At 39.9% G+C, this 26,534-nt stretch overlaps 1 protein-coding gene across 1 annotated transcript in view; it reads left to right on the top strand.

The window, feature by feature from the left end:
• The window catches only part of THSD4 (thrombospondin type 1 domain containing 4), a 319,595-nt gene extending 294,278 nt beyond the window's left edge, over nt 1-25,317 (top strand). The window contains exons 14-18 of the mRNA XM_040601898.1: nt 1,894-2,067; nt 11,873-12,046; nt 14,655-14,834; nt 17,657-17,801; nt 19,187-25,317. Of these exons, the coding sequence (XP_040457832.1) occupies nt 1,894-2,067; nt 11,873-12,046; nt 14,655-14,834; nt 17,657-17,801; nt 19,187-19,329 (816 nt within the window). The 3' untranslated portion in view covers nt 19,330-25,317. The remainder of the gene's footprint in view (nt 1-1,893; nt 2,068-11,872; nt 12,047-14,654; nt 14,835-17,656; nt 17,802-19,186) is intronic.
• Nucleotides 25,318-26,534: the final 1,217 nt, after the last annotated feature.

The following is a 26,534-nucleotide window of genomic DNA, read 5'->3' as shown; positions in this document are numbered from 1 at the left end:
AAAACAACAAAAAAAAACCAATTAGAGTTGCTGAATTATGTGAGTGGATAGACTATGAGAAGTTCCAGCTTAAACCCTGAACCTAAACCTTCTTTTTCCTTTCTGCTGAAGTGCTTCCTTACTCGTAACTCCCCCAGCCCATGCTGGAATGTGTTTCCCGGCACGCATGGGCTAGCTGCACTGGCAGCAGCAGCACAGCCGTCCATCCACACAGACACAGCAGGCTAAAGTGTCGCGCAGCAGGCTGTTTGTGGCTTTCTAGTGAGTCTTCCCGCATGGATTGAAGGTTAATGTGAGTTAACTCCCTCACCTGCTGCATATTTGAGGCTGATAGTGGCTTTCTATTGAGTCTTCCCGCATGGATTGAAGGTTAATGTGAGTTAACTCCCTCACCTGCTGCATATTTGAGGCTGATAGTGGCATTCATGCCCATTCATGAAGTATCTGTCATATGTTCATATATTCCTGATTTAAAAAAAAAAAAAACTAGAAATGCCTAGATAGATGAGTGTAAAAATACGTGGGCACATTAATTCATTATTCTTGATGAATTAAATTCCATCTGGTGTTAAAGGATAGTAAAACAGTAAAGTTTTGGGTTTTTTATTGTGTTGATGATGAGAAAGGGGATCTGTTTTTGTGTGGTGTTGCATTTTGAGAAGTATTTCAGTGTACAGACCCTTTAGAGGTTTACTGCATACAATGAATCAAGCCAAACAAATGCTTTAGAAATTGTAGCTGGTTGAATATAAGTGTAACAACTGCAATAAAATTTTGTGATTAATTTGCTCTTGGAAGTAAAATTGAAGTTCTTGGCATGAGGAAGATGCATTATAAAGAAAGGAGCAATTGAGTTTGCAGACTGATGTCGGTATAACATTTGTTTGTGGTTTTGCTTACTGAAGTACAGTTAGGTTGTCACTTTGGAGACAGGGCTGTGATCTTAAAAGTAAGTTTAAGATTTTCTGGTGTGCTTACCATTTTTTCTGACATACAAATGTCAAAAACTTTGATCTAACTGATTAGAAAAAATGGCATTGAAGTAATTTTTAATATGGAGTCAGCAGATGACTTCGAGAGTAACTGGACAAACGACATAAGGAATGTTATAATAATTTTTATTAGTATTTTGCTATTTAATGACCTCACACATCTAGTCTGGCATTTTGCCAGTGTTGTAGAGTGAACGGTTTAAGAAACAGCTGCAGTCTGAAGATTAAGTTTGTGAGGTATCTTACTGTGGGGAATCTATTTTACATGGTAAGTAACTTTGACATGTAAGTACAGTAGACATGATTCAGCATTCGAAAGCAAGGAAGAACCAATGAGGCTGCCTTTGGAAGCCTTGCTAGGAACCCTTGTATGCAGGTACCGCAGTCTTTAGTCTTCAAATTCCCAAAGATTCCTCCCTTTCATTCTGGAGTATTTACAGGACTCATCAAAACATTTCATGCATATGCAGCAGAAAGTTGTGTTCCCATCTTGCTTCATGATGTGGATGCTTCACATAATGAGGCAGAGGTAGCAGCAGTTGTCAGAGTCCTCAGAGGCTGAAGAAGCGAGAGCAGAAGGGGCAGCCTTTACTTGTAAGATGGACCCAGAAGTTTTGGTTTTTTGCATTTCTCTTGCTTCATGTCTGCTTATAGGTCAAGATCAAAATTATGCAGAGTATGTATCCAAATGTATCTGCATAGTGTACTGTAGAACACTACAGACTGAGCATATGATTAAAACTGCTACTGTGTTTTTACTCCCTATTCCTAACAATCGCAAATAGTTCTGTAGCTTCTGTGGACGTCTCGGCAGGAATGAATGAGCTGTACATTCCCAGCTCCCTGATTAACCACTGCAGTTCTTGCATAGAACCTTGATACAACCTCCCTTTTGTTACAGTGCTCAGTGCCCTGTGGAGTGGGGCAGAGGACCCGAGATGTGAAATGTGTCAGCAACCTCGGAGACATTGTTGATGATGAGGAATGTAACATGAAGCTGCGGCCAAATGATATTGAGAACTGCGACATGGGTCCCTGTGCAAAGAGCTGGTTCCTTACAGAGTGGAGTGACAGGGTAAGGCTTCCCGTTATCTTTGTGCTGCCAGAGCTTCTAAAACAACTTAGGTGCTCCAGGATTCAAAAATATACATCTGTACAGCCATAAAAGGAGTGATCTTATTTTCCTTGTTTATCCTTGATCTGTTAAACAAGCAAAAGCAAACAAAAAATGAATGATCCCAAGGGCAACTCAAGTTTGTGTTAGATATAAGAATGCATAGAAAGGGCAAGCATGTGGGTACATGGCCAAACATCTGGATTTAGAATTGGCTCTGTGTCTGAACTTTCCAAAATATTGAGTGTGCTGAGATTTATTATTCTGCCTTGTTTAGCCCTGAGTCTCAAGATTCAAACTCTACAAGTTTCCCTACTGTTTTTTTAAGAGATGGAGGTTTGAGGCCTGATGTCTGGGTTTAAGTTCAAGCCATAAAACAGTTATCCTTTAGCTGTGAAGAGAGGAACAGCTTTGTAAGCTTAGGCAAGGTTGGTTCAGGCTTTTGTACTTTGTAAACATGGATGTATTTTTTATTCCAATGAGTCAGATTCTCCACATGAAGGCAAAAAAACCAGTGGTGATTTACCTTGTTTCGTGATTAGGTTCAGAGTTGTTGTTCAGCAGTGATATTTATGTGTCGTGGTTTAACCACAGGTGGTAATTAAGTGCCACGCAGCCGCTCACTCACCCCCCCCCTCACCCAGGGAGGTGAAGAGGAGAATCAAAAGGGAATGCAAAGCTCAGGGGTTGAGATAAGGAAAGTTTAACAACTGAGATGATGATGGCAATAATAACAATGACGATGATGATGATGAAGGAGAAGGGGAGAGAACTGAAATCCAAAGGAAAGGGAGAAAAGAAAACATGCACAGTACAGCTGCTCACCACCCAGTGACTGATGCCCAGCCAGTCCCCAAGCAGCGATCGGCAGCCCTGGCCAGCCCCCCAGGTGTATGTACCAAGCATGATGCCCCATGGTATGGAAAACCTCTTTGTCCAGTTCAGGTCAGCTGTGCTGGCTGTGTCCCCTCCTAATTTCCTGTGCCGCTCCAGCCCTCCCCAGCGAGGCCTGAGAAACCAAAATGTCCCTGACCACACTGTTCCCACACCATATTCACAACAGCACTGCACTAGCCACCAAGAAAAAACTTAACTCCATCCCAGGCAAAACCAGGACAGTATGCTTTCCTGAAGAGGCTTACACACACGGGCTGAGGCAAGCCTGGTATTTCGGTCCCTGTTGTGTATGCTTGCATATCAATTTCATCTGTAGACAAGTTGAGCTTCTTCAGTCTGTAAAATTCCTGATTCCATCTCCCTTTTCTTTGACTGGTTGTTTTGGCAGGCAAATAATAAATTTATCATGGAAACTGTAAGATTCCATTCATACCTTTATGGATTCATTATTTGGATCATTTTGTGGCAGTATTGCTGAAAGCTAGTCATGTCTGGCTCATAGGTTATGCACTAGTTTGGTCACTCAGAAGATTTTCCACATTTTAGATGCAGAGGAGGAACTTCTCAAGTAGAACAGGTACCTGGTATATCACATAATTTTAAAAAGACTGGTCAGATTCTTGCTACAACTAAAAGTCTTCAAAATTTTCAGCCTTTAGACAAGTCAAATAGATTTTATAAAGACAAAAAAAGTGTTTTTTTCCAGTTATTATTCACTCAGTGTGTGCTCTTGCATAGCATGGACAGAAAGTTACCAGGTAAGGTTTAGGTATTAGTGCAAATGGCAAAGATTTTGCTGAAGGGGAAATGGCGCTGCTTTTTATTATGTGTTGGGGTTTTTTTAGCTTGTAGAGCTGTACAGGGATATTTTACAAGTAAGAGAGAAAAATGCTTTCTAGCCACAAAGATCTTATTCTTGAAAAAGCTGGCCCAGCTACTATCAGCTAGTGCAGCTCCACCACATAAAGCCCATACATTCCGGTGAAGACTCTAGCATCAATGTTTTCTTCATCATTCTATACTGATATTTTGTCTTCTGCAGAATTAAAGTAGGTTTTGAAGCTGAAGGTTATGACTGTAGAATGAATGCTTATTTATACGTATTAAATGAGACAGAGAAGTGAAGCAGGTAATGTGGAAAATGTTGGAGTTTTTTCTTACCACAAACGTTTTAGGGTCAGAGAGTAAAGAATGGATTTTGTTACCTTCTCAGCTTATATAAGTGTACAAATTAATTTCTTCCAAATGCTTGCTACTGTAGTTGGCATTATTCACCATCATGTCTGCCAGCAGTGGGTTTGGAGTTTGATTCACGAAGAGAATGGAAGGAACAGCTTACTTCAGGAAAAAAGTAGATACGAGCTAGGATGTGCAGAATCTTCTAAGATTCACACATACCTTACAACTGGGATGTTCAGAGAAGTTTAGTGCAGTAATCCCAGTGGAAGTCAGTGGAATATAGGAGTAGTCAATTTTGCAAAGTCAGGCCTTTGGCCATTACCTTCCTTACTGTGCCTTTCAAGGGCTCTTTTTCAGGATCAGAAGTCTCTCTTTCTTTGTAGATGAGTGTGTTTCTATTGAAAGACAAGAGGAGAATTCGGTCATGGAATGGAAATGACCGTTCCCAGGTGTATGGACTTTGCATCTGTAATTTCTCAAAACAATTCTTTAAAAAGTGCTCTAAGCCAGGCCAGACTTCAGCAATAAGCATAGATCAGCGATGGGCAGCCACAAATGGTTCAGATAAGCAGGCAAAAGTTCAAATGTTTAAAGAAAGGTTGTTCAAACCTCTTGAGTCTGCAAAACTGTGGTGGAAATCTCACAAGAACAGACCTTCTTTGTGAGATTTATTACATGCCTACTGCAAGTCCCAGCTGGAAATACCACAGAACAGTCTTTCCCATTGTATTTTGACATTTCAGCCGTGGCTAGAAATAAGAGGTAAAAGAACTTATCATAACTTTTGAGAACCTTGGAACTTTGAAATGGTTGAGTTCAAACTTGGTTACAGCCATAAGAGAAGGCCTGGCTTGTGCTTTTCTGAACCCACTTTGCTAACACTTCATGTGTACTGTTGCACATGCAGCAAGTTGAGATTTCCAGAGGCCTGTCAGAGATCGGTTAGGCACATACTTTCTCTTTCACCAAGGGATATATCAAACTTCCATGTCTGGATTTATGTGATGCATGGGACGTTACAGTATAGCCTTGATTAATTAGCAAAACATCAAGAAAAAGCACAGTAACATAAAAATTACAATTGTCTTTGCTGCCAACAGATGTCAAATTTCAGGATTTGATAGCTGTGGTATATATTTGTGCAGAATTTGACAAGGATATTCTTCAACACAGGGAGAGAAAGAGATGAATAGTCACATCTGAGTTTTAAGAAAAGGACAGGATCTAATCTAGGGTTGGTAGAAAGATTTTGGGGTTTCTTGTTTTACTGAAACCTTGCAAAGTTTTAACTGATGCAAAATCATGCTGGTTGCCTTCATTTTCATTAATAGTTTCTGTGGTTCTGAATTGGAAGATTATATCATTACAATTCCCTAAATGTGATTTCTGCAATACAACATATGTGCACTTAAAAATGTGCACTGCAGAGTACATACAGGAATTGTGTGTTAGGAGTTGTTTCTCCTTCCCAGCGTGGGCTGTAAGTAGCTTTACTCCGTAAATAACACTTGGCTGCCTTCTCACCATGTTCTCCTGTCTTGTTTTCCCACAACATGAATTTATGTATTTCATGGCCCACCTGTTCCCCCTCATGGCATTGACCTTCTTGGATGCGGTTTCATATACATATAATTACATGTACAAAGAATCACAGACTGATTCTTTATACATATAATTAATCCTAAGTAATTAACCCCCCTCCATGTTCCTAAAACAATTCAGTTCTCGTTTTGAGTTATTTCTATGAACAGGTGTCAGTATGTGACACACACACTGCTACCTGCACAGCTTAGGAGTTGTGCGGCTGCCATGTGCACAGTGGTGGAGCGTGGGAGGGAGGGAAGGAAAGTTCATCCTGGAGAACCAAACCCTTATCTTCTGAGAAATACATGCTCTGTTATTTGTCTTTGCAGCAGATCTAAACACCATACTTTGATATCCCCTGGGCTCAGTCTTGAGAGAAACAGAAATTTCTACTTGTTTCAAGAGGAAAGATCACAGGTTAGGTGTCTCTAGCAGCAAAATGAGACTTCTCTTATGCTGTGTGTGCCTGTCCTTACATTTATTCCTCTACCTTGAGTATAAAGAAGACAATTAAGTTTCATGGCTTTGTCTTCTACATGATCTTTAACCCCCTCTTGACTATAGAGAAGCTGGACAAACTTTTGTGATATTTTTACGTGCGTTTCTATAAAATGGCTTCCTGGATCATAATTCTGTTAAGATGTCCTACTGCGTTACAACAGCAGCGTTCCACCAAACTGCATCCATTAATCAGTAGAGTAAAGCTGGTGAACCTTGCTGAACTTAGCAACAAAATTGGAATGATGGGAGCAGATGAGATTCTTGCAAACATTTCACATGACTGATTCTTTGACAGCTCTAATTGCTGGAAAGTTTGCTTCTCCTAGGGGTCAGAAGCGGAAAACTGCATTCTCCTGATTTACAGCAATGGGACACTCACCAGTGTTTCCTTCCAGCTAACTGGAGCATTTCCCTCTTGCATTTTTGTCCATTCCTCATTGCCATCTCCTCTGCTCATTTGTTACTCATTTTATGTTTAGAGCATACTTAGAAAAGAAGCCAAAATACAAACAATTTTAGATGTTAATGAGATTCTGAGGCCAAAATAAAATCTTGGGAAGAAAGAAAAATGCTGCACATCAGAGAACAAAATCAAAACAGATCAAATGCATGCTCTGGATTTCACTCTTCATTAACAGGAGTAACAGCAATGCTTCTGTAATATCTTCCATTAGAGAACTGTGTTGTGCTTCATAAAAATCATCGCTTTATTCCCCATAATCCCCAAGCATTACCTAACAGGTACAAGCAAGTTTATTAACCAGTCAGATGTGGAGTCACCAATGAATATTGTAGCTCATGCTCTTATTTTACTTGGGTTTATTTAAATTTGGATAGCTCATGTAAAATCTCCTCGATTCTGAAAAAAAACACAAAGGAAAAGAGACCACCGTTGAGCTTGTACAGGTGTTTCGTTATTTTTTATTATCGCTGTTCATTTGTTTTCAGTATAAAATGAAAACAAGATAAAATACCCTCTCTGTTGATTTCACATGGGAATCATATGGAAGGAGAAGTTTTGCATTCTTTATGTATAAATATGTAACTGACCTCATGATTTACAATGAAACATATGGCCAGGAGAGTTTTGAAGGAGACATTGCTAGAAGGGTGGCCAGGACCTACAGAGATTCTGTTTTCTTTTCTAGAGCTGATCTCTCTTTGCTACAATTCAGCTGCTTTAGATAAAAATCAGCATATAAAAGTCTGCGTGGCAGGGAGGAGCCTTGCCCGCTAGGGCCCGCAGTGTCCCGGTGGGGTCAGCAGGGCAGGCTCAGAGCTTGCAGGCAGGGGCAAACGGGAGTCCAAATTATCGTCCAGGTCATGGCGATGAGGCAGGTCCAAAGTCAAGCTGGGAAATCAGCCTACAGCTCAGGTCCAGTAACCAGGGTAGGACACAGCCCAGTGACCCTGGGACAGGTCTGTGGTAATGAGGCAGGGTCAAAGTCACCCTCAGAGGTCCAAGGGTCAGGGATGGATGAGGCCTGTGCCCAGGCTGTGGCTGGGGACTGCACATCCCTCGCTGAAGCTCAGGTAGGGGCTGGTGGACCAGGGCTGAGGTTAGATTGGCACCCTGGGGCACGGGCTGGAGTGTGGCTGGAGGCCCCAGGTGAGGCCGGTCATACACGAGTACCAACCGTGCTACCAGCTATGTATGAAGAAGGTAACTGTGTACATAGAAGGAATCATGATCCAGCTGAAGTGTCCAAAAATTCTAAGACCGTACTTCAAATCTTTTGTTACCTTGGAAGGATACGGTGGGTCTGCCAGACTGAGAACAGGGATGGAGGGATGGTTTGACTTTGATCCAGCACCTACCGTATAGGTGCACTCTAAAGGGAAATGATGTAAATGCAGTGATCAGAAAGTGTTTTGGCGATACGTAAGGATATTTCTGACTAGCACACCCACCCACCCTTTTTTTTTTTTTTTTTTTTTAGAGGTTAAGGCTGTTCTCAACAGTTTTATGTCCTTTGAAAAATTGCCCCCAGTTTTGGAACTGTGGCAGAAGTGAACTTCTGGAATACAAGTCTTAGTTTTGTTATGGGGAAAACAACAGTTGCATAATCCTTCTAAAATCCCTTCTGACAGGGATTTTCTCAGCGTAGGTGGAATAATGCTAAGGAGTTTCATAAACGCATTTCAAACATAGGTCTTAATTTTTATTTTTCACAGTAGTGAAACATCAGGAGGATGATATATAAATAAAACTTTCCTATCTTGTGGGCAGTAGTTAAGCTGATGAAGGTTGAAGTGCAGTAGACAGAAGTCCTGCACAAATGGGGATGTTTTACTGGAACTCAGTTGGTGTTTGTTTAGCGATTTAATTAAGGCTAGTGATGATGCTGAGACCTGGGTGAAAGGACTCTCGAATTCTGGTGGATTTTCAGCTGTCTCTTTCTTGTGGTCTCTTGTCCCAGCTGAGGGTAACGGGTCGGTCTGGCATGTTAGTGGAAGGGAACTGGCGCTGTTAATTGCTTTTTTTTGCTCTCCCATGCCTTGTGGCTGTGACAGAAATTCAGGCTCTCACTTGCGGTTTTCCAAGTTTGCAGAACTAGCCTTATTTTCCTGGACTGCTGTTCCAGTTGTTTTCTGACAACTATCAGAGCACTGGGTTGGGGGCGAGGGGGCGGTATTTTTAGTTTTTAATGGGAATGGAAACCTTCTGAAACTGAACTCGTGAGGGAAGGACCTCAGGAAGAGGAGAAATGGCAGGCTCCTTAAAACTAGGGAGGGTGTTCCACAGACTAAGGTTTCTGAGGAAATTCTGCCAATTAAAACAAGACAGTGAAACAAAATATCTTTAATAATAGGACCAGAACAGAGAAGTTGTAGCTTGTGAAAGTTCCTCATGTCATACAACGTTAGGTTATGGCAGTTGCTAGGTATTAACGCAACAAATCAATGGCACCAAATTGAAAGGGGTGGGTGTGTCAGTTGTGAAAACCAAAGGGAGAGGATTCATTATCCAAACACTCCCTCCTCCCCGCCTTGGGCTTTGGAAATCATGGCTTTCACATGGAAGATTTTTACTGAAAGGAAGAAAAAAAGATGAAAAACCAGATACTTAACGTAGAAACATTCAGGTTTAAGTTTGCTTTGTAAATCCTTTGAGGGTAGTTAATCTGTAGCAAAGTCTTGCAGCAGAGGGTGGGACAACCCTATACCTTCCCATTTGGTATTTCCTTTGTTATTTGATATGCAAGCCTAGTTCATGCATAATCATTTAAAACATAAGACTATGGAGATTTTCTGGATGACTTTATGGACTAAACTTGTTCCCAGCTCTGGTTTGCAAAGCAGAAAAGCAAATTAGATTGTGAAATGAAAATTACTTAGAAATAAGAGAAGTATTTGCAGAGTATATGCACAGTTCTCTATGCATAATGTAATTGAACATATTTGCTGAGGATAAAATATGAACAGCCACAAAACTGATTTCTGTACAGTGGGTTTGCAAGGTAGCCATTTTATGGGGCTCAGTTAAACAGCTAGTTTACCTAGGCGTGGACCGTTTGAAAAGGACTTAGTTTAGTTTTAGTTTCCATAAACAGGAAAATGCTCACTACTAGCAGCATTTACATCATTCTTGTATTTCAAGATTTTGCCAGTTTACTTTGGAAAGACCTCCTTAGCCATCAAATCTGGTTTGCTGGGGAGGTAAGTATATCTTACATGTCTGTGTGAAAGTGGAAAATTTTGTTGTGCACCACCAACAAAAAAAGGTTCATTATGTTACTAATAGGCAGCATTTAAGAGAAGCTTAATTATTTGATCTTGCAGATGGAGAAGGAGCCATTTCAAACTATGAGCAGTTTTTTCCTATTCCTGTGGAGTACAAAAGCATCTCATTAAATTCTGAATTTCTAGTTTTTCCAAAATTTTTGTTTGTTTGTTTGTTTAAAAAAATTAGTTGTAAAAAGTTGAATCACTGTTGTTGTTTTCTAGGGATTCCATTTTAGGAAGGCTTTGCCCTTCCATTTGAACATCTTGTGAGAGGAACCAATTTGCTGATATGAAAAATGTTTTTCTGTACTCTCTGTGGAATGCATATAACATGACTAGATGTTTCATGCAACAGTGAGTAACATGTAGTTTGCAACCAGTTGTACTTTCAGTCACTGGTCTCTCTCTTGAGAAGATGAATGGCTGTATTAGTTAATCCTGTTATTAATAGTGGTGCTATCTTGGCATCTGCTGTTCTGCAGTTGAATTACTAGATATGAACTGACTGTTACTGATGGGAGCCTTATCAAGCTAGTGGTCAGCTCCGTGTCTTGTTACTAGCTCTTTGAGTCATTCTCACTTTTATTCAATAAAAATTAAAAACATGGTCCAGTGCAGAGTTACATTCATTTGCAAGGAATGTACTGTTCATTGTGGAAGTAAGCCACAGTTTCTTATAACTAATTACAATGTATGTTAAAAATAACATCTGAAATGTCAATCAAATGCATCTTTTTCCCCCCCATATGCTGCATACTTGTGGTTTTCTTTGCATGTGTAATATAGTTGTTTATATTCAATTACACACACATCTTTCAGTGAGCTGCACATGGGTTTTTCTTTATTTTAATGAAAAGCCAAATGCATTTTAAAAGAAAAAGGAAGAAAAGGAAGATTAAGAAAGGACTAAGCAACAAAAAACCAGTCTTAACAGAAGAATTGATTATTCCCTGGCATGTTTCTGTTTTTTAAATGTCAGTAGTTTGATGCTGCCCAGAGCAGTGGAATATCGGAGACTTCCACTAAAGTAGATGAATGACCGAACTGCAAGGGCATAAATGGAATTTATCCTGTGTGATTTATGGATGACATCCATATATCTCCGAACATATGATATAAGAATCTGCATATCACTATTTATTAAGAACTTTCAGAATTTAGCAGTGAAAAAAATGAGAATGTTGAATGTTAAGTTACTGGGAAGCCATATCACTAGAAAGCAACAATGAATTTACATAAACTTCTGCAGCGACCTCTTCTGCTGAAACTAATCAACAACTTACGATTAAAACAGGTTGGGCAATAATCAGTGGTAGTTACAGTTATCTGCTGAGGATTTACCTGAATCTTTTGAAACCACCTGTCAAAAATTTGTATATTTTTCTTTTTTATTGCACTCTCATACTCTGTCAACTCGTTACATGGAGAAGTCCCAGGATGTGCCGTGCAGTCATTTTACTACCAGTGCCACAGCCCTAGAGCCTTCCTAGCCTCATCCTTCTAACCGGTGTAAGAGTTCACCTGGCTGGCAGCTTGAATGGTCGGAGAAGAAACTCACTCACAGGACAATTCCAAGGCTGAAATATGACTGCTATCTGAAAAGCTGCTTATAGAAATCACCCCTCCTCAGATCTATTAACTGCTATACAAAAAGATGAAAACTGAATGAATTTACAGACTGGAAGAAGGACAGGAAAGCAAGAAAGCTAACAAAAAGTTATAAAAAAATAGGTTCCTTTCTTTCCTAATCCTTCAGGTTTTTGCGTTTGTGACTTTAAAGGCACAAGTTCATTTACTTTTTGTGGTTGTTGCTTCTCCTCATTTCATTGTGCAGTTTGGAGGACAGACTAGTGAACATGTTCTGTCTTTTGCTCCCTAGTGTTCTGCAGAATGTGGTGACGGGGTCCGTACCCGTTCAGTTGTCTGTATGACCAACCACATCAGCAGTTTGCCTCTGGAAGGCTGTGGCAACAACAGACCCTCTGAAACGACACCCTGCGATAACGGACCCTGTGCTGGTAAAGTGGAGTGGTTTGCTGGGGGCTGGACACAGGTAAGCTATGTATCTAACATATGGATTTGTCTTCTGATGGTATTTTAATTTGAAAAATGTATCTTTGTGCTATGGAGATGCATGCCGTAAGGTATTTCCACATCACTGTGGAATATTTGGATATTTTTTTTCTGTATTTTGCTGAGTTGATACTCAATACTTTTCAGCGCCTGCTATTTTTTTCACTTCTATGAAAATTAAATTTTGTTCTTCTCTTCCTCTGTACCTTCATTTTTATTGCTCATCTGCTGACCCAGTGTATTTATAAAATGAAATATAAGAGAAAACTGCTTAGCATTTTCAGGTGAACACTAAAGCAAGAGATCTGCATCTTTTAAAGTAGGGCCTTTATGAACATACATACCCGCGGGGAGATATACACAGATATACATATGGAATTTCTAAAAGATAAGTAAGACAAGAAACAACGGCTGAACCCAAAAATAGCTTCAGTATTGTTATGCTGAAATTCATGATAATAGGTGAAAAGAAAATTGGTTAGTGGCATATATCCTGCTGCTCTTTCCTCAAGGTCAGCTCTTCCCTTGATCCACATCTCAATAGTCCTCATTCTAAATAAACATTTCTGCTGTGAGAAACAAAGAAACTGCAGACTGGTGCCCAGACATTTATGTCCCTTTGTGTAGCCCAGAGAGCCTTTCGGACTGCTGGTACCAGCACTTCATCGAGATGTAGGGAGAAGTCTCTGGGCTGGGCTGGTATCTCGCCACATTTCAGATTCCAAGATCCTTCCAGGTGATAAGGAGTTGGAAATTAATCTGGTACAGCCGAGATGGAGATTACAGGGCTACGACTATGCTAATGCTTTCAAGTGTAAGTGATAATTATTTGTATTGTATAAGAGTAATAACAAATTCAGATTTAAATCATACTTAGCTGCAGTTCTAATAATAGATAAAACCTGGTGTAAGCTGTTAACTTACACCATTCTGCGCAGGTGAATGGGCACTTTGTATCCATTCCTGCTACCACAGAGAGAAGCATTCAGGAAGGTCATTCTAACTCTCCCCATTCTGTTCTGAATAAGAAAGTTTCTGTCCTTTACAATTTCCTGTTCTTTTAAGCTAATTCACCTTCTTTCTTTGCATGAGATTGAATTGTGTGATGCATACCAAGGGTACAAAGTCTTTGCTGTATGTTACCTGAAAGAAGTGTCTGACAACATCTACTCTACTGGCCAAATCCTGACTTTTAAATACCAAAATGAAAGCAGACAGTCAGTAGACCAGAGCCAAAGGGAGCACTGGCAGATGAACTTCTGCGTTAAGATACTGTGTTTTGGAGAAACCATTAAATGACAACGGAGACAGAGATGTTCAGTGTAAAGAAAGTACAATTAAGTTATTTCCTGTAGAATTTGTTTGCTGTGTTCATCTCAAGCAAGGTTCTTCATTCAACTCAAGGTTTTTGTGGGTATCTGGTAAAAGGATCATAAACTCCACCCAAAATATAAACAAAGTCCCCACTTTTAATAACATTTGATTGGTTTAGGCTAGAAAAAGCCTAAACCAGAAAAAGCAGCATAGAAACCAATACGTTGCTGGAATCATCTTCTGAAAACCTTTTTGCAAGTGCCAGGAACAGTAGTGTGTGTGTATTTAACCTTTAAATGGGCAGTAAGAGTCCATGTGAGTCAAATTTGCTTTTCAGAACTGGAACCAACACTGCATCACTTAGATACTTGCAAACATGAAAAGAACACCCTGGCAAATCAAGACATTTTCTAAAAACCACACAGAATGTGGGGTTTGTAAAGCTCCAAAACTGTGCTCTAACCTTATAACCCTCATAGGTTCAGTGCACTTCGTATGGTCCAGCTTCAGCAAGAAGCAGTAGCACTGTTTATGGAGAAAGTAAGTTATGCTTGTCTTTTCATTATAAATGTAAATGCCAGGGATGTTTTGTAGCTACAGGTAAAACTGCACTTCTGGATTTCTCCACAAGCACAGTTAAAGTCACATGTTGTCTTCTTCATAAAAATAATTAGAAATATGTTTTGAGTGGAATAGAAATTCACAGAAGTAATGTTTTAACCGCTGTAACCATCTTTAAGATTACAAATTAAATATGTAATACCTGACACAGTCAGTAGTCACTTGATGAATTAAGTCATTACTATATCCTTCACCATTTTCTTGTCCTAGTTCCTAACTGGGACTGCTGATTACTATGTTAGTACTACATACAAATAATAATAACCCAAGTTTATCTAGGCTACTGTTCTGGCACTGAGACATAAAAAACCTACTGCAGGAACTTAAGGAATTCTTTATCCTTTTCCTTTCTAAGTTGTACGTATGCAAGTGATGGAAGGAAAGATACAGTTAGGTTCATTTTACTGAAGATAGTACATATAAAAGTAAGGAAATGGATTTTGGATGTTAGTGTCTAGGTATGTGTTCAAGAGTAGGGAATAACCAAAACTACAGATTTTCCTGTTTGAAGATTTATTTTAAATGCAAGTGTCTGTGTTTTATTTCAGAAGCAAATAATGTGAAGAAACATGTTACTTCAGAACCAAGTTGAAGGACGTAAGTAGAATAACAAAATCCACCACTTTTTTTTTTTTTTTTTTCCTCTGATACAGTGCTCTACTGAATGTGGCAGTGGAACTCAACAGAGAGAAGTCATTTGTGTTAGGAAAACTGAAGGTAATTTTGATGTGTTGAACCCATATGAATGTTCATATTTGGAAAAACCTCCCAGCCAGCAGTCCTGCTACCTCAAACTGTGTGGATCTAAGTGGTTTCATACAGAATGGAGCACAGTAAGTCTATCATGCTTTTCTATATCTAGTTTTGTTTGATAAATCTTTTCCTGTATATATTGAAAGGGACCACTATTTGGGTAAAATGGTTAATCATGAAATTGACTTAATCTTACACAGGAATGATACTAAAAAGCAAGCATACTCTTTAGTACCCAGTGGAGCTTAGGAAAGGTAGGAAATATCTTGACCAGGAGGAGACACTGCATAGTTGTCTTCATCTCTGATCTATTCTTCCAAGAATCTTCCTATTTTATAAAGTCGGTTTGCCCTTAATGAAGCTATGTAGTGCACTGAGTTCTTTTCAGACCTCTAGTTGCATTAAAATTAAGGAGCATTTAATAAAGAATGAGGGGTGTATTCATTTTTTAAAGACAGTTTTACCATAATATTTTACTGTAAACTCTTCACTGTAATACTTGGAACTTTACTGAGAGAAGAACTAGTGCAGAGCTTCACATATGTGCAGTTTCCCCTGGAAGTGGACCAGCTACATTCACCAATGCCACAAAATGCTTTAGTTTCATCTGTCTTTCCATTATCTCCTATACTTATTGGATTTTTACAAAAAAATCAAAATTTTTCTCCTAAATGAAAATCTGAAAGTCCATTGTCATCTTAGAATGGAAAATTGTGTGAAGAGTATTTACATGACATCATATCTAATGCAGTGACTTACACCCTTCCTTGAGCCTTAAATTGAATTTAGAATGACAGCTCTGAAATGTAGAAGCACTTCAGATACCTTCAGTTTGAGTTCCCTTAGCCAGGAACCTTTGGAAATACCTCATCCACATGACATGAGACAGAGAAATTGTTTTGGTTTTCTCTTTTACTAAGCACTCAGTTATTTGAGTGACTTACTGGCAGCACTAGAAAGCAGAAACGAAGGTCAAATGGTTTTAAGAAATAAATCAGCTGAAGGGAATCCTGATTTTTCTTCCTTAATTGCAGGTGATGTTTATTTGAAAACAACATCCAAATTAGACTCATAATAAAGCCATGTAAGAATGAAGTCTGTTCTTTGGTGTTGCTGGAAACTCTTTGGATTCTTTACTGAGCTGTTGGTTTAGATTAAGTAACTTCCCCTTAGCAAACCCATTTTCAAATGAGAACCTGCAGGCATGTAGCCACAAGAGATAGAGCTGTCTGCATCCACAGAATGCAGCAGATAGATTCCTTCTGCGAAAATATGTGCTCTCTTTGGCAGGCACAGGAGAAACAAGGTGCTAAGACTCAGAATCTGATAGGTATTTAGAGATCACTAGTTACTGTTTAAGTGCTTGCTTCCTAAGGAGTGGTGTCTAAAAATCCTTAAAGGTCTAAGCCTTTGTGACCTTCTTCACTGTAGGAACAAACACGTACGCTAGCGGAGGTTAGGTGAGATCACATTCTGAGCGTTTTTCAATTCTCCTTCTGATATTGTTGCTGTTGTCAACGGAGTATGTGGTATCTCTTACCGTTAGACCTGACAAGGAAGGATTATGGGGTTGGCAGTAAGCAGAACAGGTTGTTCAGAGCCCCTGTACCGGGCATTGAAACTGTCACATTCTGTTTTCCGCAGAATTTTTATATGACCTTGGATAAATGGCGTGGCCTCTCGTCACGGGGGTTAAATGGCTCACTAACTCAGGGTGCTGGCCGTTGTGTGTAGCGTGTTGTATGTAACATCTAAATTCTGTCTTGGTTCCATTTTAAGTGCTTAAGATCTCTACAAACCTGAACTGAAGTTCTTATTGTTGGATGTGAGATAATTACAATACTCTATACAGGCATGTAACAAGAGGAATTTTATTAAAAAATGAAGTTTTCTATGGCCACAGGGCTGTGTCTTTTCTGAATTGGAGAAAGGTTGTACTTAAAGATGAAACAGCAATGTAAGAATATCTTATTGAGAATATTTTAGGCAGTTTGCTGCAATTTCTGATTTTATGATAATGACAAGTTGTTTTTGCAATGTTAGGAAAAGAAATAATTATGCCAGAAAATTCAGAAAGAAAACATTCTTACTAGTTTGGGGCTATTAAGGTTTAAATCATTATAAATGACCCAGGTTTAATTAAGTTTGTGAGCATTTAAGTCGAACTGGACAGTGAGCCAAATCTCAAAGACCTCACTCAGGCGAATGCTTGAAGTCAACAAAGGATTTGCTTCAGTATGGGCAGAAATGTGTAATAATTGGCTTTAAAATACCATGACAAGCAAGTACAAAAGTCTCTGGCTTCTTAACAGACTTTGAAGGAGCACAGAAATATTTTCATTAGAAATTCAAAGAAACCTATAATGCTTACTAAATTGTTGTGCTGCAAGAAGTGAAAAATAATTGCGCACTAGAAAAAAGGCAATTAAAATTATTCCTGATTGTATATAAATGGAGGCAAAAGGGCAGTGGAGGGCAGCTCAGTCGAGTAGTAAAGTTCAGTGCAGGCAGTTCATAAAGTAAGAAATGTGAACCCTGTGGAAACAGTAGATTTGGGAGATAAGTATGAATAAGCAGAGAAGAACAAGACTAATAAGAGAAGCAAGAAGCTAACTAATAAATTCAGAAAGAGAAATATTCTAGTGCTTTCAGTTGTGCAGTATCTACCATGTTTACTTGTCCCATTGTTGCCCCTGTGGTCAAAAATTATTTTGAACCTTGAACAAAATTGCACCTCTATGTTAAGGATTTATTGCTAGAAAACCAATGAAAACCCCAGAAGTGGTGAAGTTGATGAAAGGCTACAGCGATACCAGGGTCTGGCTTCAAGGTTCCCATTTTTCTTCTTTCTCTATTTGCACATCTCATATGGTCTTCATGAACTTCAGCTTTTGTGTTTCAGTGTTCCAAATCCTGTGAAGGAGGATTTCGGGTACGAGAGGTACGATGTCTATCAGATGACATGACAGCCAGTACTCAGTGTGATCCACAGCTTAAACCTGAAGAAAAAGAACCATGTAACACACAGGATTGTATCCCTGAAATAGGTAAGAGGAAGCTTCTGGTTTAACTATGGAACTCCATCTAGTGGAGAAAATAATTAATAATCTTGCAGAGGTTTTGGAGTGTATTTTCTTTATCAGGTTCAGGGGTTTATTTTTACACGAAATACAGCTCTTTTCTATGCTGTAAAAGTAGTGGTTTGTTTCTGATTAAAAACGTTTTCCTTATAACATGTAAGAAACTGGCTTGGTTTTAAAGTTACTGAGAATGTGAGAAATCTGCTTTTGTGAAAATGGTATGTGTGGAGTGGGTGTTTTTATGTACCCTCCTTGCATTCTCAAAGAGTCTTTGAAACACTGACAGGATTATGTATGATATACTGTATTTGATAACAGGTTCTATAAGAACCAATAACATTAAACCAAGACATTAAGGGCAATTAAACAATTTGCTTTTATATATAGTAACTATGCACATGCACATAATTTGGCATTGGAATTAAGTCATTCATCTCATAGAGGTTTGATTTTAATAGTAATGAGAATGACTAGGGAAAGGAAGATGCAAATATTTAGAAACAGTTTTAACTCTTGCATTGTATGGCAATTTTCAGTTGAGAATTGTTATCTGTTAATTAAATATTGTTAAAACATAATTTGACTGTGTAAAAAACCTGATCTGCCAGTATTCTTTTTAAAAAATAATGTATTTGTGTGTTTGTGCTCATTTTTACATCTGCTATGAGTGTTCTGTCATTTAGTCTTTTTCTTACCATCTCAGTTTCTGTAATCACATACATGATCATATGAAAAATCTTAGTTGTCAAGAAGTATTTCTAACCCTGTTGATTGTAAAGGAAAACTTCAAAACCTGAACAGACCACACCCTAACATCTTAGAAAAATGGGAAGTATTAAGAATATCAACTTTTGTCTTTTTTAATCCAGTTATTTTAAACCATTTGTAACATTTGTAAGGAGGGAGATGGTTTACTATTTTTCAGTATTTAGATTCATCGTTACTTGAAAATAACATTTGCGGGTACTGGTGCCATCTGTGCACTGCCACAAGAGATTAATAGCTGTGAATCTAAAAATTAGGTGGACAAGTACCTGAGCAAAGAATAGTAGAGACTTTCCTATCATCTTTATTCAAGACTAATTTTCTGTTTAAGAAAAAAAGCCACAAACCCCCCCTGACAGTATAAATGGGGATGGGTACATTTCTTCCACAGTTTTATGTATCTTTATATTACATGTAGAGAAACCTGAATAATCTCACTCATTTGCATAGGCTGCCTATTTAACCTGACAATGAATGCTTAAGTACAGGTCCAAGGGATTTTACATGGCAAAAAAGAAAGGGGATTGGTTATTTGTTGCTCTAATACTGTTTTCTTCAGCTTCTTCTCTCTTCCTTTTTCTCCGCAGATGAGAACTGCAAAGATAAATACTACAATTGCAACGTGGTGGTCCAGGCCCGGCTCTGTGTCTACACCTATTACAAAACAGCCTGTTGTGCATCCTGTACACGTGTGGCAAACAGACAGTCAGGGTTTCTAGGGCGTAGATAACAAACACTCTTCTCAAAGCGGCAATGTCAGTCTTCAGATGGAGCTTGAACAGTGTTACTGTTTCGACTACAGCAGGTTTTAGCTTCTTAGAGATGGGTTTTTGTATCGCTGAATACATCGAGACTATGGTTAAATCTCACACCCTTTCAGTTACAGCTATCGCGCAGTTATCTTTTTTTAAATGTTTGTTGTAAAACCATGATCTTTTTAAAGCATTAATTTTTAATAATACTATTCTTTGCACCTGCTCATCAGATAATTATTTAAAGAACTTACCAGCCTTAGAATTGTGAATTTAATGAAAACGAAATCAACCACAGGCAATTACTGGAAATATTTGACCAGTATGGATGCAGCTGCTGCAGAGCATTTGGTATTTTGGACTGCCTTAAATTAGATTACTAAATCGGTGAACGATGCACATGAGAAAAATGACTTCACAAAGAACCAGACCCTTAAAAACCCATTTATCATCAGTTTCTTAGCACTCTAACATATATTTTTAATTACTTCACTCCATTCATAGTAAATTAAGAGTCACTGTTAAGCTCTCTCAGTTGTACTTTTAACTAACTTCCTGTCCTCAGGCAGCACATATATATACACTTGACTGCCAAGAAGTGCCTTTATATTTAATTCATAAACTCTTGAAGTTACACTTTTCTAATTTTGTATGGATTTTAAAATACATTGCCTACCGGAGTGCCATTAGTGTCTAGCCCTTTAAGTCTTCAACAACTGCAGCTGTCAGTGAGGCAGATTTACCAGAAAGGTGAAGAGCCTTTGCTGGTATAAAAACCAGGGATTGTTTCCATTGGCAAGGTCTTTTTCCTGTAGCGCAGTTACTTCAGTGAAGTGGTATCTTGCTTAATGTCTTGTCTCTGCACTATTGCTTAACAACTACCGTACCAAAGGACTTTTGTCCAGACATAGTCTGGATCTGTCACCAGTTTCTCAAACAACCACCAAAGGATGCAGGCCTCGGTGCTTTCCAGTAGTCTGTTACTCTTGGAATCAGGCAGCACTATGAGTGTAGTAGAAGAGTATACTCATCTTTTAGAAGAGTATACTCACCTTTTTTTTTTTCTTTTTTTTTTTCTTTTTTTCTAGTCCATCCTGCAAATCTGTTCATCCACTCCTTTTCAGCTACTCAAGAATGGCTCCAGACTTAGAGCTGAATATAGGTGGTGATTTTTCATTTCTGCAATTACTGTAGTCAGCCTTGGGACTTGCTAAAAGCAAACAGGATGTGCTGTGCAGTGCAGATGAAAATTTTTGCATTATCTGCCCATTTTCTAGCCTTCATCTGAGATGTCTTTCAAATATGTAAATAAGTCTGAGGGAAAAAATAAACACCTCTGCTTATTCAGCTGCTTATTACAGCATATTGCTTGTAAATTAGTGATACCCAATTATGCATCTATTTCTAAGGTGCCTGTTGCCTGAGTTGAAAAACAATTTTAATAATGTGTGTTCAGTCGCTCCCAGTGATGCGATATAACAGTGATTAAGGTGTCCTGCTACTGATGAAGAGCCATGTTTGAGCCTCATTGTGTATTCTTGGTACTGCTTTGGTGGAGAGGTTGTAGAAGAGAGAATAGAGCACTGGGAGGCAAAGGTTGCTGGGTGTGTTACTGGGTACATTGATTTGTGTGCTGGAAGCTACAGGAAAGTGGAACTCCAGTCGTCTAAAAGCTGCCTTGGATTGACAGAAACCTTAGATTTTTTAATCAGGTTACTTGTGAAAAATATATTTTGGACATGATGAACTGCTACTGTTTGGCTAAGTGAAATGAAGAAGTGTTTCCCCTAAAATTTGAAGTTACTGTTTGTGATTATAAACCAATAATGTCACCAGCTGTTTCTGTACACCTTAATTTGGGCTTTTTCAGTGTAATTAATTGATATAAAGCTGTTAGAAACAGAAATGCTAATTAGATTCATGAACACAAGCAAAAGGTTTTCTTTCACAGTCCTATTCCCTTGTATTATGAAGATTTATCCATGAAGATAACTTATAGATCTGTGATCATATTATATTCCTTATATTCTTGACCAAAGAATGATATGGAGAACGTGCAGCATAAACAGCTATGGAATCCAGTGTTTGTAAATACAGATTTTCATCTGAATATCTCATTGCAGCAAGTCTTGACACACAGTATATAATTTTGCTGTTGCCTCTTTTGTCCCAAGGAAGTGTATCCTGTCAGCTTGAGGGAAGTACCTGTTTCATAAAAAGGCTTTCTGAAAACCACAAGGCAAATGGAGTGCAGAGAGGTAATCAGGTTTGCAGTCAGTTCATAGAAAATAATCTGCTTGCACACGCTCCGGACTGTGAGACAGTCAGTGACTCAGCACATAGATAGGCCATCCTTTTATAAAATATATTACTTTGCTCTGGAATATATGGCCATTGGGTTATTTTATAAAGATTATCATCTTCTGGGCCATTAAGGTGCCACTAAAGTAAACAAGAGTACATGGGAGCTAAAATATCAAAGAATAAATACATACATGTAGCAATATAACCCTATATTATGCCTAATGTATACAGCTTTGTGAATTGAATGCAGTGAGTTATGGTTATACAAATAGTACCTTTTTTTTTTTTTTTTTTTTTTAGTAAAGGGACAGTTTTCAGATGTACCAGATAAAACAAAAAAGATTGTTTCACCTAATTAAACATCTAATGGTAAGGAAGCTGCCAGAATGTTGCTGAACTTGAGTGTAATCATTTATCTCTTCTCATGTGTCAGCATAATCATAGTAGTTGTTCCTGCAAAATGAACTAATGCACCCTTCTTTTCAGCACTTTGATATACCAATATCCACACAGAATAAGTTCTATGCTACGATTTCACCATCACACAAAGTGCGCTTTTGAAATTGGGACAGTAGCAAATGTTTGTTTTAACAGAGCAGTGCACCAGTTTAGGGTGGTGCCTGCAGAGGGCCTGATTTTACTTTCACCGTAAATCAGAGGTGGCCTTGCAGTAGCCTTAGAGCAGGTGTAAAACCAGTATAAGTAAGAAGTGATGCAGGCTTCAGAGTCTGAATGCTTTAATTTATTTTCCTTTTATTTTAATATTGGTCAAAATCCTGCAGAATGGTGGGAAAAAATACTTCCTTGCCTTTAAGATTTTCACCTTACACAATCCAGACTACGTGTAGGAAGACTGCTGTAAATTGTTGATTTAAAGTCTAAGCAGTCTAACTACTTCTAGGGGTAAAACCCACATGCAGCTTTCATGTCTTGCAGACATGCAGCTGGCCAAAATCTGCTCCGTCCAGAGAAGGCTCTGTGTCTCAAAGCACTTTCCTTCTAGAACTGAGGGCTGCTGGTGCCGTTTGTCACGTTCTCCAGGGTCCATCAGGGTTTGCTAGCTCCTGTGCAATGTCAGAGCCAAGCGTGTGTCGGTAGAATTGCTTGTGTCCGGTGATTGCGTGCCAGGTTAGAGCATTTACTAGCAGCACTGAATTTGTGGAGTTCTCCCTTTCGCTTGCTAGCTGAGAAGACCGAGAAAGGTGGTGTGGAGGCACAAGGGTTGCTCCTGTGGGAATGACACTGTGTCCGACGTGGCCAGTGATGAGGAGGTGGCATTTGCTTTAACATCTCTGACCTTCAGTCCCCCAGAGTTCTGAATTAGGGAAGGGCTCGTTAGCAAGCAGTTGGGTGCTGGGGGGTGCGGTACAGGAGACATGGGTGTTCTTGCAAGCCTGCTAGCTTTGAAGTCCAGCTGTAGTGCATGCCCACGGACTCAATGCAGGACTACCTTAGTATCCCTGCACAGGGAACTCGTGTCTTCCTCATTACAAACATAATTTGTTTTCTTTTTTCCCCAATACTTCAGCAAATGGAGAACTTTCTGTATGAACAAAGTAGTGTTTAACATCAATCTTGTTTGTTAGATCTCACTCACATGACAATGTGGTGCAGTACAGAATTTGACCCTTTTATACACACACCCACCCCACCCCAATGTGTTGCAGAGCTTGTTAACGGCATGTTAATGCAAAGACATATTTTAGGTTTCTTGTTTGTAGACTTCATAAAAGTGGTCAGTATAGCCCTGAGTCAAGTGAGTACATGCAGACCATGTGGGGCAGCAGTATTGCCAGGACCCTGCTACTTACTTTTCTTCTGTAGAGTCCTAGAAGGCGCCAGTGGTCACCACTGAGGGAAGATGGAGGTAGGTGCTAGAAACAGCTTGTGGCTAGTAAAGGCCAAGTTATGCCTTCCTGAAGGTGTGTATAGATCACTGTAAGTAGTAAAATGTGCTTTCCAGGGCTTTGCTTTTTTTCGTCCTCATCCTGACCTTTCCCTTTTACACCCACAAGTGTTCTCCTCATCCTCTTATCTCACCCCCATCCCTTTGTCCTTTGGATGGCAATACGCAGTTTGGTCAGAATTACTGAAAATGCTGAACTGGCCATTTGGTTGATAATAGCTGCGCTTATTTCTAACACAGGTTCTTAAGAGAGCTGTATTTCTGCCAGTCACAGTGGTTAGTGTGTGTGTGTGTGTGTCCCTGTTGGCTAGTTTTAAATGCATAGTATTAAAGTACCTGCTGAATTAACTCCTGTGCAATGAACCTGTGCTTGCACAGCTATTGAAGTATGTAGTGGCCCTTCATTCTCACATCTAACATCTACTGCATAAAAAAAGATAATTATTCTCTTCACACTCAAAAAGGAAAAAAAATCTGTCTACCTGATTTTCTTGAGACACTTAACGTCTCTGACTTTTTAAAAGCTGTTCTGTGTTTTGGGCAGATAATTTATATGTGTGTCTGTAACTGGAACACAAAATATGAGATTTTGAACACTGAAAGTAAGCTTCCTCTATTCCTAAACTTACGGGGATGGGGGGGTGTTGGATACATGGGCTGTTGTTTAGAGAATGGAGTAAAATCATTATTTCTGTATCAGAAATGAAAAATCATCCACTCAGCATTTTCAGTGTATTTTAAAGCAAACTTGTCATCATTAAATCTCAGTAGTGTGGGTGAAATTCAGACCTGGTGAAAGGGAGAAAATTCCACTTAAGAGAACTCACACCATACCCGAACTCAGCTCTTTGCTTCTCACCTTTTAGCAACCCGAAGTTCTTAAGAATGCAAGTACCCAATCTTCTATATCCCCATTTACTATAATGGGTTATAGATAACCACCACTATATCTGAAGAGGAGGGGAGCTTAATTTTGAGAAATCATTGACCTTCCAGCAACAGTCTGTCACTGCTGCTTGCTCTGAACTGTTCTGTCCGTGCTGTGTTTGGGTCTCTTGAGACCAGTGGCCTTGGCAGAGGTTGGGTACATATGAGCTCGCGAAGTCCCATCGTAGTCACTCAGGATCTATGTAGAGGATCAGGAAGGACCGGAGACAAAAGAAAACCCTGACGTTTTTTAATGTGTATAAAATTGTCTACTTGACCCTCATAATTGATTTTGGCAGAAGGATATACTTTATTATAACTTATTTTGTTGTTATTTGTAAATACAAGATGTCTATGGGAAATATGTAATTCTGAGCTGTGTCTATGGAACAAGCCACTGCACCAAAATATTTCAAATATTTAGAATAAGCAGATTTTTTATTAAAAGGGACCTAATATGTATTTATTTACATATACCATTCAAATTTTGTCCAGCTCTTTCATTATACTAACCCAACTTTTTAGGGAATTTTATAACACAGGTATTACATATATATATTTTTATATATATGTCATACTGTAAATCCATAATACAATTTTCTAAACTTTCTGATTAGCCAGTTCCTTGAGTGAATTAAAGGGGGAGAGTATAGGCAGATTGCTTTCTGACTCGTTCAGGAATATGTATCCATGGCAATGCACCTGAACCAGAACTGTACAGCATCCTTTTCATATTGTATACATTTCCTCTTTGATGAAAAAATGTTAACTATTTTTGTTTATGACTAATTTATTTTTTATTATTGTGAAAAATAAAGTAATTCAAGATGAATGTATGTGACGATTTCTTTCTTGTTTGGTCAATCTGTTCTTCCAGAGCATCTTGAGAATTACGAACTGGTATCAGCAAGGGTAGGATGCGCTGCGGGACGCCTTGCCCAGCTGTACAAGCAAGCAGGATGTAACCCCTTGCAGGAGGCTGCACAGCCCGTGTTACAGCCGCACTGTCGTGGTCGTGCCATCCTGGTAGGCTGCCCCTGAGCACCCTGCCCCACAGAGCGGAGAGGCGGCTGTTTCCTGGGGGTCTGGCTGTCAGGGCCTGCTCATTTCCTACGCCAGTTTGCTCCCCGTGATCCTCAGCCTTCCCGACGGCTTGCAGCGTATGGCTCCATCGTGCCCCCACACCGACTCGGTGAAGGATGCGGTTTGCATTTTCGGCAGCTAGGATGCAATGGCCATGGCGCAGCAATGCCTTGGCTGACCTGGCATTCCCAGGGTTGGAACCTTGCGATTGTTTGTTTGTGATTGCACCTATTTTTTAGGTAGTGCTTTACCAGAGAAAAATTAGCAATGTAGCAGCAAACGAATCTAGGTGTGGGTGCAGGTGAGGTGTGCTCGTCTGCTCGTTCGTGTATCGGGAGCGCTGAGGGAGCGGGCGGCTTCTGGGGTGGCAGCTGTTGCAGGATGGCGCCGTTTTGCCCGCTCTGGCATAACCAGCACTGCAGATGTTCATTGCACATTTCCTAACAGTTGCACTGGAAGTACGTGACATTCCAAGGGAGAAAATCAAAACCTTTGCCCCAAAAAGTTTCAGGTGTTTCGACCTCTCACGTGTGCTGTTAGGATAAGTCGGGCACAGTTGGCGAGAGGCGGCAGTTCCCGTTACGTTTAGCTCTGGATTGATTTGGAAAGGCCCGGTGAGGCGTGCGGAGGCGGCCGGGACGGGGCGGGGCGGGCGCTGTGGCGGGAACTGTGGTGCGCGCGGGGCGGGCGCTGTGGCGGGAACTGTGGTGCGCGCGGGGCGGGCGCTGTGGCGGGGCGGGAGCTGCCCCCTGCGCCGCGCTGAGGGGAGCCCGGCCCGGGGAGCCCCGGCGGCGGCTCCGCGCCCCGTACGCGGCTGTACGCCCAGGGCACCGGGCGCGGTGGTGTAGGACGGACTTGGCCCCGCCACCTGGGGCAGAACCGGGCGTGCGCGCCCACGGACCAGCCCTGCATCCCCGCCGCAGGGGGGAATCACCGCCTGGCTCCCTCAGCGCTCTGCGGGCA

The sequence above is a fragment of the Falco naumanni genome, chromosome 7, assembly GCF_017639655.2.
Source record: "Falco naumanni isolate bFalNau1 chromosome 7, bFalNau1.pat, whole genome shotgun sequence".
Taxonomy (NCBI): domain Eukaryota; kingdom Metazoa; phylum Chordata; class Aves; order Falconiformes; family Falconidae; genus Falco; species Falco naumanni.
The sequence above is the reverse complement of the archived record's forward strand: the minus strand, read 5'-3'. Positions and strand labels throughout refer to the sequence as shown.